We start from the raw sequence: 13,202 nt of genomic DNA, 5'->3' as shown, positions 1-13,202 counted from the left end.
AAAAATTGACTGATGCCAAAATCCTGTGTGAACAACAAGGCAACGAAAATTATCAATTACTGCAATTGACGAAAATTGCCTATCGCAGCAACTTCTTGTCTCTGAACTTAAGGTAAGATTTTCTCAAACGGAGAATCAGGGGGGCAGTGTAGATAAGGAGGAACCAGTGTAATTTATCATAACGTACACTATTCATCCTCAAATTGAGGAATACTTAACAGGCACTTTTGACAATTATCGCGGAAGTTAAAAAATATCAGAAATGACCTTTATTCCGGACAAAGACTAGCGGCTAAAAACGGCTAAAAACCTTTGGGCCAAAGAAGGGCAAAAAGGTGAGCAAACAGTTTTCGTCAATTACCTCAGATGTCAAAAATCTCGGATACGATCTGTAGGCCCGACAGTGGCGATATCGTCAAAAGAATTTGGCTAAAATCGACGAAAAGGCCTATCAAACAGTTTTGTCAATCATCTCAGAAGTCTATAAATGTCAGATACGGTCCTTAGACGTGGCAGCGGCGAAACGGCCAAAACAGCCAAGCAAACAGTTTTTGGCAATTATTTCCGAAGTCATCAAGTACGATCTTTAAGCGTGACAGAGGTGGAACAGTCAAAAAACTTTGGCGAAAATGGTCCAGACAGCTTAGCGAGCATCTCAAGAAGTTTAAAATGTTAGATGTGACCTTTATGTGTGACAGCTGGATTCGACCTATAGGCGTGACAGCTGATAAACAGTCAAAAAACATTTGGCGAAAATGACGTAAACAGCTTAGCGACCAGCCCAATAAGTCTAAAACGTCAGATTTGACCTTTAGGTGTGACAGCTACAAAACAAATTATAACAGAATTAGCTCACCAGGTTATAAAATCCAATGGTCCATCTTTCAAAGAGAATCTGGCCGGACCAACCGGAATACATGGCAAACCATAGTTCCATCACATAGAGGCATATATTCTTGTAAAACGAATAAAGAATAAGTTTGCTCATTCTGGTGTAATTCCATGCTCCATGAACGAAGAGTAAACGGGCCAAAAATTTGAACTAAAATAAATGGAGACATTAGAATAAGTAAATGATTCTAGTGCCTGTTATTTGAAAGATGTCTGAATAATTGTCCACTTTAACTGAACAACATTTGTTAAAGTTTTTACTGTAAAACTAAACAATGAACTGACACATTATAGTAATTACGACAAAAAAATTATTAGGACACTGAAAAAGTAGGACTTTTATACAAAGCCTAACAACAACAATGACATCCGGACAGCTAAAGTTTATATAAAGGTAATGTAATCTAAACTGAACAACATTTGTTAAAGTTTTTCCTGTAAAACTAAACAATGAACTGACACATTATAGTAATTACGACAAAAAAATTATTAGGACACTGAAAAAGTAGGACTTTAATACAAAGCCTAACAACAACAATGACATCCGGACAGCTAAAGTTTATATAAAGGTAATGTAATCTAAACTGAACAACATTTGTTAAAGTTTTTACTGTAAAACTAAACAATGAACTGACACATTATAGTAATTACGACAAAAAAATTATTAGGACACTGAAAAAGTAGGACTTTTATACAAAGCCTAACAACAACAATGACATCCGGACAGCTAAAGTTTATATAAAGGTAATGTAATCTAAACTGAACAACATTTGTTAAAGTTTTTACTGTAAAACTAAACAATGAACTGACACATTATAGTAATTACGACAAAAAAATTATTAGGACACTGAAAAAGTAGGACTTTTATACAAAGCCTAACAACAACAATGACATCCGGAGAGCTAAAGTTTATATAAAGGTAATGTAATCTAAACTGAACAACATTTGTTAAAGTTTTTACTGTAAAACTAAACAATGAACTGACACATTATAGTAATTACGACAAAATAATTATTAGGACACTGAAAAAATAGGACTTTTATACAAAGCCTAACAACAACAATGACATCCGGACAGCTAAAGTTTATATAAAGGTAATGTAATCTAAACTGAACAACATTTGTTAAAGTTTTTACTGTAAAACTAAACAATGAACTGACACATTATAGTAATTACGACAAAAAAATTATAAGGACACTGAAAAAGTAGGACTTTTATACAAAGCCTAACAACAACAATGACATCCAGACAGCTAAAGTTTATATAAAGGTAATGTAATCTAAACTGAACAACATCGTAAAGAACATATAAATTATATAACTGAGAATGTTCTAATATATTCAAAATTAAAAGAATGCCACAAAGAAACCTAAAAACAGCCTGATATCATTTATCAAAAGGAATTGAAACTAATTTTACAGACAATTTTCCATGGAGGGACAGAACAGTTCGGCATAAAAAAAATATTGCTATTATATTTTTGCTTCCATTAGAAATTAAATTTAAAAAAAAACAAGTTTTTTCAACTGAAAGTAAGGAGCAACATTAAAACATCAAACGAACAGAAATTATTACGTATATGTTGGGGTTCACCCTCTCGTCAACACCTCGCTCTTTACACTAAAGTTCGAATTTTGTTCCAATTCTTTAAGAATGACCCCTGAATCACAAAGGTTGTTTAATTAGAATAAAAAGCTCTTTTGAAGTATTAAAAATACTTTAGCGTAAAGAGTGGGTTTAATCTGTAACTTTTTTTTCGTAAAGAGCGGGTTTAATCTGTAATTATTTTTTTCCTTTGTTTTTTTTTTCATAGCTTCGTCGTATTCAAGAGCAAAGTGAACTTCACCTATATCCATCATAAGATTCTACCTATAATGTGGGTGAAGTGCATCAGTTATCAAATACGTGGCTTTCTTCGCACTCATTGATATTATGGGCGGTGGCTAACCAAGGGACATTGCTTCAAAGACATTAGTGATTCTGTCACAGGAAGCTGCAGACATAGAAGATTGCAAGGACTTGAGTATGCAGATGATTTCTGCTTTGTACGCAGCATCTCATGAGTTTTACTTACAATACTTGGTGATGACTCTTCTGATTGGAACTATGGCCTAGCAAATCCACAGAATCATAACTGTTCGGATTGAGGTAGATCACTGCCTGTTTCTTGTGCTCATCCGAAGAAACATGCTGATTCAATGTGTATAAGCTTTTGCGACCGCTAAGGTTTTCCCTGCATGTTTCGCAGTAAAAAGAAAACTCATGATCGTCAATCCTACACACTCGTCTGATCTTTTTGCCACTTGTGTCTTCTTTAGTCTACCAGGAGTGAAAGAATTTACGATTTCTCATTGTCTTTCCTAAATTCACTTGAAAACATGAAAGACAAGTAGGTCTAAGCACATCAGGACCAACACTGTGTAAAGGATTTTTGCCATCTGAATATTCCACTCGTGGTACTTTTCTCTTCTTTTTCAACCTGCTATTAGTTTATTAATTAACCATTAGAGGGAAAGAATATACAATTTCTGTCATTGGAATATAAGTCAATTAGAACAAATCCATACTTATATGGTTTATTTTATGAAGCTAAAGGAAATTACCTATCCATGAGCATTACCAAAATATGACCCCTCCACTCCACTCACCCTATAGGCCAATGTTACTCTCTATCCTTGAACGGTGCCCCAATCTGACCCACACATCCCATCCACCATAAAGACTAGTTTTGCGCCGTTAATAGCTACCTATGTTTACAATAGTTAACAGACACTTTGACCATAGACAAAGTTCTCGCCGTTTTATTGCTTCTTTCTGAGCCGCGACAGCGTAACCAAGAGACCAGTACAACCGAATCTGTGGAGAAGCAATAATATCAAAAAAGGGTATTTCAAATATATCATTCTTCAGTTTTCAAACATAACATGCTCCCAAATAGAGAATTTTAGGGACTTTTGGGGAGGTTTAGGGACTTTCTGCATAAAAAGGGACTTGGAAGGGACTCCAGCCAAAATAAGAGGCTTTAGGGACTAATTCCGACCCCTGTCAGCTAACACTTTTTCGTCAGTGTTGCCATATTCATCCATGAAAATCAATAAACAGAACTATTTATGACAAAGCTTTTCGTCTGTAAAAATTGAAACAATAACATTAAAATGAAAATTAAAAAATTAAAAAAATGAAACAATAACATTATGTTGATTCCAAAAGACAGCTATACCTTCAAAGACAAGGTACATCTTCTTAAGTTGTTTGGTGCCACATGCCACATAGTTTCCGCTGATTTAGTCATATTACCTGAGCAACTGAGCAATCTGAAGCACAATTGGCTAATACAGCGGTGGTTATGGCCTCTCTTGCGCCCGGGGCGGAATTTGGATTAGCGCCCTTCCCCCCACCCTTGTCTCCCAAAAAATTTCTGGCCTTTTTTTTTGGAAAATTCACTTATTAACAAATATGAGTGCAAAACATAAAAAAAACATTAAAATCAATTAAATCTGTTCTATTTACTTTTATTTTCAAGGAATAATGAAGAAGATATGGGTAAAGTAAAAATTTAAGATTCAATATGCTTATACTTACTGCAAACTACGCCCTCTAATTTGTTTTAATAAAGACAACATTCTAAAATTACAAAATGTTTATAACCATTAGGCAATTCATTTCAAAATTTGCGTCCCTAGAATTTCTGCACCCGGGGTAAGTGTCCCCAATGCCCCCCATAAAAACGCCTCTGCCTCTACGTCAGATATTCCAACACCATTATGGGCTTTCTCTATCATGGTCGCCATCTTTCTATCATTCTGTATTTTTCTATACATAAAGTATTTCACATTAACAAAAGTCAAATTACCTGAGCAATCGAATAATCTGAAGCACAAGTGGCTGATAAACCCTGTACACAAGATATTTTAGCACCAATATGCGCTTTCTGTATCATGGTCTGTACCTTTTTACCATTCTATATCTTTCTAAATAGAAAGTATTTCAAATTAACAAAAGCCAAATTACCTGAGCAATCGAATAATCTGAAGCACAAGTGGCTGATAAACCCTGTACACAAGATATTCCAGCACCAATATGGGCTTTCTGTATTATGGTCTGTATATTTTTACCATTCTATATCTTTCTAAGCAGAAAGTATTTCAAATTAACAAGAGTCAAATTACCTTAGCAATCGAATAATCTGAAGCACAAGCGGCAGATAAACCCTCTACACCACACCAATATGCGCTTTCAGTATAATGGTTTGTACCTTTTCTAAATAAAAATATCTTTCTAATATCTTTCAATATCTTTCTAAATAGATAAATATTCTACATATATAAATATTCTAAATAGAAAGTATTTCAAAAAAACAAAAGTCAAATTACCTGAGCAATCGAATAATCTGAAGCACAAGTGGCTGATAAACCCTGTACACAAGATATTCCAGCACCAATATGCGCTTTCTGTATCATGGTCTGTACCTTTTTACCATTCTATATCTTTCTAAATAGAAAGCATTTCAAATGATCAAAAGCCAAATTACCTGAGCAATCGAATAATCTGAAGCACAAGTGGCTGATAAACCCTGTACACAAGATATTCCAACACCAATATGCGCTTTCTGTATAATGGTTTGTACCTTTTCTAAATAGAAATATCTTTCTAATATCTTTCAATATCTTTCTAAATAGATAAATATTCTACATATATAAATATTCTAAATAGAAAGTATTTCAAATTAACAAAAGCCAAATTACCTGAGCAAGCGAATAATCTGAAGCACAAGCGGCTGATAAACCCTCTACACCAGATATTCCAACACCAATATGGGCTTTCTGTATTATGGTCTGTACCTTTTTACCATTCTATATCTTTCTAAGTAGAAAGTATTTCAAACTAACAAGAGTCAAATTACCTGAGCAATCGAATAATCTGAAGCACAAGCGGCTGATAAACCCTCTACACCAGATATTCCAACACCAATATGGGCTTTCTGTATTATGGTCTGTACCTTTTTACCATTCTATATCTTTCTAAGTAGAAAGTATTTCAAACTAACAAGAGTCAAATTACCTGAGCAATCGAATAATCTGAAGCACAAGCGGCAGATAAACCCTCTACACCAGATATTAAAACATCAATATGCGCTTTCTGTATAATGGTTTGTACCTTTTCTAAATAGAAATATCTTTCTAATATCTTTCAATATCTTTCTAAATAGATAAATATTCTACATATATAAATATTCTAAATAGAAAGTATTTCAAATTAACAAAAGCTAAATTACCTGAGCAATCGAATAATCTGAAGCACAAGCGGCTGATAAACCCTCTACACCAGATATTCCAACAACAATATGGACTTTCTGTATTATGGTCTGTTCCTTTTTACCATTCTATATCTTTCTAAATAGAAAGTATTTCAAATTAACAAGAGTCAAATTACCTGAGCAATCGAATAATCTGAAGCACAAGCGGCAGATAAACCCTCTACACCAGATATTCCAACACCAATATGCGCTTTCTGTATCATGGCCACGTCGTTGGCACCATCTCCAATCGCAAGAGTGACAGATCCTGTACCATTTGCTACAAGCTCAACGACCTATAAAGTATAAATATTATCTTTTAAACCAATTGCTTAGTTTCTTGTTTTCTTTGCGTCTTGTTTGTTTGTGTATTGTTTACTTTGCTGTTTTTTATTTTGTCACTTTGATCAATTGCTTTAATCAGTTTCTTGTTTACGTATTATCTTGTTTACTCTTGTTGGCGTTGTTATTGTCTTGTCAGTTTAAATCAACAGTGTTACTTAGCTTCTTGTTTACTTTGTGTTCTGTTTAGTTACTGCGCATATTTACTTGTTTACTTTACTGTTGTTCATTTCATCATTCTAGTCAATTTTATTACTTAATTACCTGTTTACTTTATGTCTTGATTACTCTTGTTTACTTTAGAGTTATTTATTTTTGTCATTTTAAACCAACTGTATTATTTAGTTTCTCGTTACTTTATATCTTGTTTATGCTCGTTTACTTCATAGTTGTTTATTTTGTCAGTTTAAACCAACAGCATTACTTAGCTTCTTGTTTACTAATTACGCATGTTTACTTGCTTAATTTATCGTTGTTTACTTCGTCATTTTAGCCTATTGTATTACTTAGGTTCTTGATTACTTGATCAACTTGTTTAATTCTCTTTACTTGTTTGCTTTGTCACTTTGCCTAGTTACATTAAACATGAGATAGTCGTAGGTATATAGATGCAGCATTTACTAGATGCTAATAGAACATCTTCTTGCATGAAACTCAGCCTCCCCCTGTCGATGTCCATTGATTCTTTTCTCGGAACTACTCCCGAATAAGGAGCAACCATAATCACTGAAAAAATGACTAAATACAATTAAACAAACAGTATTTACATATAGATAATTACAAGAAACCCGTAACAAATATTCGGCAAGTGCCATGCACAAATCAAAGAGAGTATCAGGTACTTCTTATAAAAAAAATATTATGCTTCTACCTCAGAGCCATCTATTGAATTTACCCCACTGGGAAGATTTATCTTTTAAAATGTAGGATGACTTTGCATCATCAGAACACAAAATTAAGTGAAGAGCTTCGAAATTTTCCAATTGCTCTAATGTAACTAATAAAAATTGTGAGATACACCTCGGTTTAAAACCTGACCCATGAATATATGATTTAAAAAAGGCTAAAAAAACACAGTTTTGTTCTACAATAGTTGTTTTTGCTCCACAAGCATATTTTCTCAAGGGAAAAATCCTAGAGAATCCCCGATTTTAGACGTGAAGAAATCTAAGATAATTCCAGAGGTGCTTTTATATCGACTTCCTTGGTAATTTAATGCTTCCTTACAAATTTTACTTGGTTGAAGCAACACCAGAGCCTCATACAACATTTGGAATTCTTTCAAGAGGGATGACCACAGAAATAAAAACATAAAATTTTTACAAGACCAGAGACATAAAAACTCTTGTCTGTAGAGTGGTTGAACATAATTGTTTTTGTTTCGAATAACTATTTTCTCCAAGTTATAATTTGGTAATTCTTTGATAGTTTATTATAACCTACAAGAGGCATGACCACAGAGCTAAAAATATAAAATTTTTACAAGACCAGAGACAAAAAGTCTTGTCTGTAGAGTGGTTGAACATAATTGTATATGTGTTCGAATAACTATTTTCTCCAAGTTATAATTTGGTTATTCTTTGATAGTTTATTATAACCTACAAGAGGCATGACCACAGAGCTAAAAATATAAAATTTTTACAAGACCAGAGACAAAAAGTCTTGTCTGTAGAGTGGTTGAACATAATTGTATATGTGTTCGAATAACTATTTTCTCCAAGTTATAATTTGGTAATTCTTTGATAGTTTATTATAACCTACAAGAGGCATGACCACAGAGCTAAAAATATAAAATTTTTACAAGACCAGAGACAAAAAGTCTTGTCTGTAGAGTGGTTGAACATAATTGTATATGTGTTCGAATAACTATTTTCTCCAAGTTATAATTTGGTAATTCTTTGATAGTTTATTATAACCTACAAGAGGCATGACCACAGAGTTAAAAATATAAAATATTTACAAGACCAGAGACAAAAAGTCTTGTCTGTAGAGTGGTTGAACATAATTGTATATGTGTTCGAATAACTATTTTCTCCAAGTTATAATTTGGTAATTCTTTGATAGTTTATTATAACCTACAAGAGGCATGACCACAGAGCTAAAAATATAAAATTTTTACAAGACCAGAGACAAAAAGTCTTGTCTGTAGAGTGGTTGAACATAATTGTATATGTGTTCGAATAACTATTTTCTCCAAGTTATAATTTGGTAATTCTTTGATAGTTTATTATAACCTACAAGAGGCATGACCACAGAGCTAAAAATATAAAATTTTTACAAGACCAGACATAAAAACTCTTGTCTGTAGAGTGGTTGAACACAATTGTATAGGTGTTCGAATAACTATTTTCTCCAAGTTATAATTTGGTAATTCTTTGATAGTTTATTATAATCTACAAGAGGCATGACCACAGAGCTAAAAATATAAAATTTTTACAAGACCAGAGACAAAAAGTCTTGTCTGTAGAGTGGTTGAACATAATTGTATATGTGTTCGAATAACTATTTTCGCCAAGTTATAATTTGGTAATTCTTTGATAGTTTATTATAACCTACAAGAGGCATGACCACAGAGTTAAAAATATAAAATTTTTACAAGACCAGAGACAAAAAGTCTTGTCTGTAGAGTGGTTGAACATAATTGTATATGTGTTCGAATAACTATTTTCTCCAAGTTATAATTTGGTAATTCTTTGATAGTTTATTATAACCTACAAGAGGCATGACCACAGAGCTAAAAATATAAAATTTTTACAAGACCAGAGACAAAAAGTCTTGTCTGTGGAGTGGTTGAACATAATTGTATATGTGTTCGAATAACTATTTTCTCCAAGTTATAATTTGGTAATTCTTTGATAGTTTATTATAACCTACAAGAGGCATGACCACAGAGTTAAAAATATAAAATTTTTACAAGACCAGAGACAAAAAGTCTTGTCTGTAGAGTGGTTGAACATAATTGTATATGTGTTCGAATAACTATTTTCTACAAGTTATAATTTGGTAATTCTTTGATAGTTTATTATAACCTACAAGAGGCATGACCACAGAGCTAAAAATATAAAATTTTTACAAGACCAGAGACAAAAAGTCTTGTCTGTAGAGTGGTTGAACATAATTGTATATGTGTTCGAATAACTATTTTCTCCAAGTTATAATTTGGTAATTCTTTGATAGTTTATTATAACCTACAAGAGGCATGACCACAGAGCTAAAAATATAAAATTTTTACAAGACCAGACATAAAAACTCTTGTCTGTAGAGTGGTTGAACACAATTGTATAGGTGTTCGAATAACTATTTTCTCCAAGTTATAATTTGGTAATTCTTTGATAGTTTATTATAACCTACAAGAGGCATGACCACAGAGCTAAAAATATAAAATTTTTACAAGACCAGAGACAAAAAGTCTTGTCTGTAGAGTGGTTGAACATAATTGTATATGTGTTCGAATAACTATTTTCTCCAAGTTATAATTTGGTAATTCTTTGATAGTTTATTATAACCTACAAGAGGCATGACCACAGAGTTAAAAATATAAAATTTTTACAAGACCAGAGACAAAAAGTCTTGTCTGTAGAGTGGTTGAACATAATTGTATATGTGTTCGAATAACTATTTTCTCCAAGTTATAATTTGGTAATTCTTTGATAGTTTATTATAACCTACAAGAGGCATGACCACAGAGCTAAAAATATAAAATTTTTACAAGACCAGAGACAAAAAGTCTTGTCTGTAGAGTGGTTGAACATAATTGTATATGTGTTCGAATAACTATTTTCTCCAAGTTATAATTTGGTAATTCTTTGATAGTTTATTATAACCTACAAGAGGCATGACCACAGAGTTAAAAATATAAAATTTTTACAAGACCAGAGACAAAAAGTCTTGTCTGTAGAGTGGTTGAACATAATTGTATATGTGTTCGAATAACTATTTTCTCCAAGTTATAATTTGGTAATTCTTTGATAGTTTATTATAACCTACAAGAGGCATGACCACAGAGCTAAAAATATAAAATTTTTACAAGACCAGAGACAAAAAGTCTTGTCTGTAGAGTGGTTGAACATAATTGTATATGTGTTCGAATAACTATTTTCTCCAAGTTATAATTTGGTAATTCTTTGATAGTTTATTATAACCTACAAGAGGCATGACCACAGAGCTAAAAATATAAAATTTTTACAAGACCAGACATAAAAACTCTTGTCTGTAGAGTGGTTGAACACAATTGTATAGGTGTTCGAATAACTATTTTCTCCAAGTTATAATTTGGTAATTCTTTGATAGCTTATTATAACCTACAAGAGGCATGACCACAGAGCTAAAAATATAAAATTTTTACAAGACCAGAGACAAAAAGTCTTGTCTGTAGAGTGGTTGAACATAATTGTATATGTGTTCGAATAACTATTTTCTCCAAGTTATAATTTGGTAATTCTTTCATAGTTTATTATAACCTACAAGAGGCATGACCACAGAGCTAAAAATATAAAATTTTTACAAGACCAGAGACAAAAACTCTTGTCTGTAGAGTGGTTGAACATAATTGTATATGTGTTCGAATACCTATTTTCTCCAAGTTATAATTTGGCAATTCTTTGATAGTTTATTATAACCTACAAGAGGCATGACCACAGAGCTAAAAATATAAAATTTTTACAAGACCAGAGACAAAAAGTCTTGTCTGTAGAGTGGTTGAACATAATTGTATATGTGTTCGAATAACTATTTTCTCCAAGTTATAATTTGGTAATTCTTTGATAGTTTATTATAACCTACAAGAGGCATGACCACAGAGCTAAAAATATAAAATTTTTACAAGACCAGAGACAAAAAGTCTTGTCTGTAGAGTGGTTGAACATAATTGTATATGTGTTCGAATAACTATTTTCTCCAAGTTATAATTTGGTAATTCTTTGATAGTTTATTATAACCTACAAGAGGCATGACCACAGAGCTAAAAATATAAAATTTTTACAAGACCAGAGACAAAAAGTCTTGTCTGTAGAGTGGTTGAACATAATTGTATATGTGTTCGAATAACTATTTTCTCCAAGTTATAATTTGGTAATTCTTTGATAGTTTATTATAACCTACAAGAGGCATGACCACAGAGCTAAAAATATAAAATTTTTACAAGACCAGAGACAAAAAGTCTTGTCTGTAGAGTGGTTGAACATAATTGTATATGTGTTCGAATAACTATTTTCTCCAAGTTATAATTTGGTAATTCTTTGATAGTTTATTATAACCTACAAGAGGCATGACCACAGAGCTAAAAATATAAAATTTTTACAAGACCAGAGACAAAAAGTCTTGTCTGTAGAGTGGTTGAACATAATTGTATATGTGTTCGAATAACTATTTTCTCCAAGTTATAATTTGGTAATTCTTTGATAGTTTATTATAACCTACAAGAGGCATGACCACAGAGCTAAAAATATAAAATTTTTACAAGACCAGAGACAAAAAGTCTTGTCTGTAGAGTGGTTGAACATAATTGTATATGTGTTCGAATAACTATTTTCTCCAAGTTATAATTTGGTAATTCTTTGATAGTTTATTATAACCTACAAGAGGCATGACCACAGAGCTAAAAATATAAAATTTTTACAAGACCAGAGACATAAAAACTCTTGTCTGTAGAGTGGTTGAACATAATTGTTTTTGTTTCGAATAACTATTTTCTCCAAGTTATAATTTGGTAATTCTTTGATAGTTTATTATAACCTACAAGAGGCATGACCACAGAGCTAAAAATATAAAATTTTTACAAGACCAGAGACATAAAAACTCTTGTCTGTAGAGTGGTTGAACATAATTGTTTTTGTTTCGAATAACTATTTTCTCCAAGTTATAATTTGGTAATTCTTTGATAGTTTATTATAACCTACAAGAGGCATGACCACAGAGCTAAAAATATAAAATTTTTACAAGACCAGAGACAAAAAGTCTTGTCTGTAGAGTGGTTGAACATAATTGTATATGTGTTCGAATAACTATTTTCTCCAAGTTATAATTTGGGGCCCCAGCTCTCTGCACCTTCCTCTTTTTTGAATTATTATGGAGACCCTTTTGTATATTCTCACCGTCGTTATCCAATTCCAGGCCCTGCAGAGGGTTCCTGCAGCTGAGTTCGAACTCCTGGTTTCGCATTACCAAGCAGTGATCAAAATCACTGCACCATTAAATGACTTTCCCTAAACACCGGACGATCCTGATCTGTTTATCTTAGGACGTGGATACACGAGGGAAGAGATATGGCAATTCCGCCTGAGCTTCATATAAGAATCTCTCATGATATGCATAAACATGAAAAGAATTCAAGGTTGTAAGACCGCTAACTCATCACGAGAAGGAATCCCCAAGAGTTTGTTATACAGCCGTTGGTATGGGTTTGGGTATAAGATGGGTTTCATTAGACCTACAAATATTGATTTATAATGATTACAATTGGTTTACAATGATTGATTTATTGGTTTATATAAGATGGGTTTCATTAGACCTACAATGATTAGTTTATAATAATTACAATTGGTTTACAATGATTGGTTTATTGGTATATATAAGATGGGTTTCATAAGACTTACAATGATACAGTCATTGACAATTTGATCATTATAGACTAAAGACTAATTAGGATTTTTCCAAGCTCCATGTTTTTTGTTGT

General features: G+C 32.4%; 1 protein-coding gene across 12 annotated transcripts in view; it reads right to left on the bottom strand.

Moving 5' to 3' along the window:
• Nucleotides 1-13,202, bottom strand: part of LOC136035969 (probable phospholipid-transporting ATPase IA) — a 188,967-nt gene that overhangs the window by 44,409 nt on the left and 131,356 nt on the right. For all 12 annotated transcript variants that reach the window (XR_010619585.1, XR_010619584.1, XR_010619586.1 and 9 more), the window contains exons 13-14: nt 6,325-6,483; nt 857-1,042 (exon numbers count right to left, since the gene is read on the bottom strand). Coding sequence is in view for 4 of the 12 variants with exons in the window: in XM_065717867.1 (XP_065573939.1) it covers nt 857-1,042; nt 6,325-6,483 (345 nt within the window). In the remaining 8 variants the exon portion in view is untranslated. The remainder of the gene's footprint in view (nt 1-856; nt 1,043-6,324; nt 6,484-13,202) is intronic.

This window comes from Artemia franciscana, chromosome 15, assembly GCF_032884065.1.
Source record: "Artemia franciscana chromosome 15, ASM3288406v1, whole genome shotgun sequence".
NCBI classification, from domain to species: domain Eukaryota; kingdom Metazoa; phylum Arthropoda; class Branchiopoda; order Anostraca; family Artemiidae; genus Artemia; species Artemia franciscana.
The sequence above is the reverse complement of the archived record's forward strand: the minus strand, read 5'-3'. Positions and strand labels throughout refer to the sequence as shown.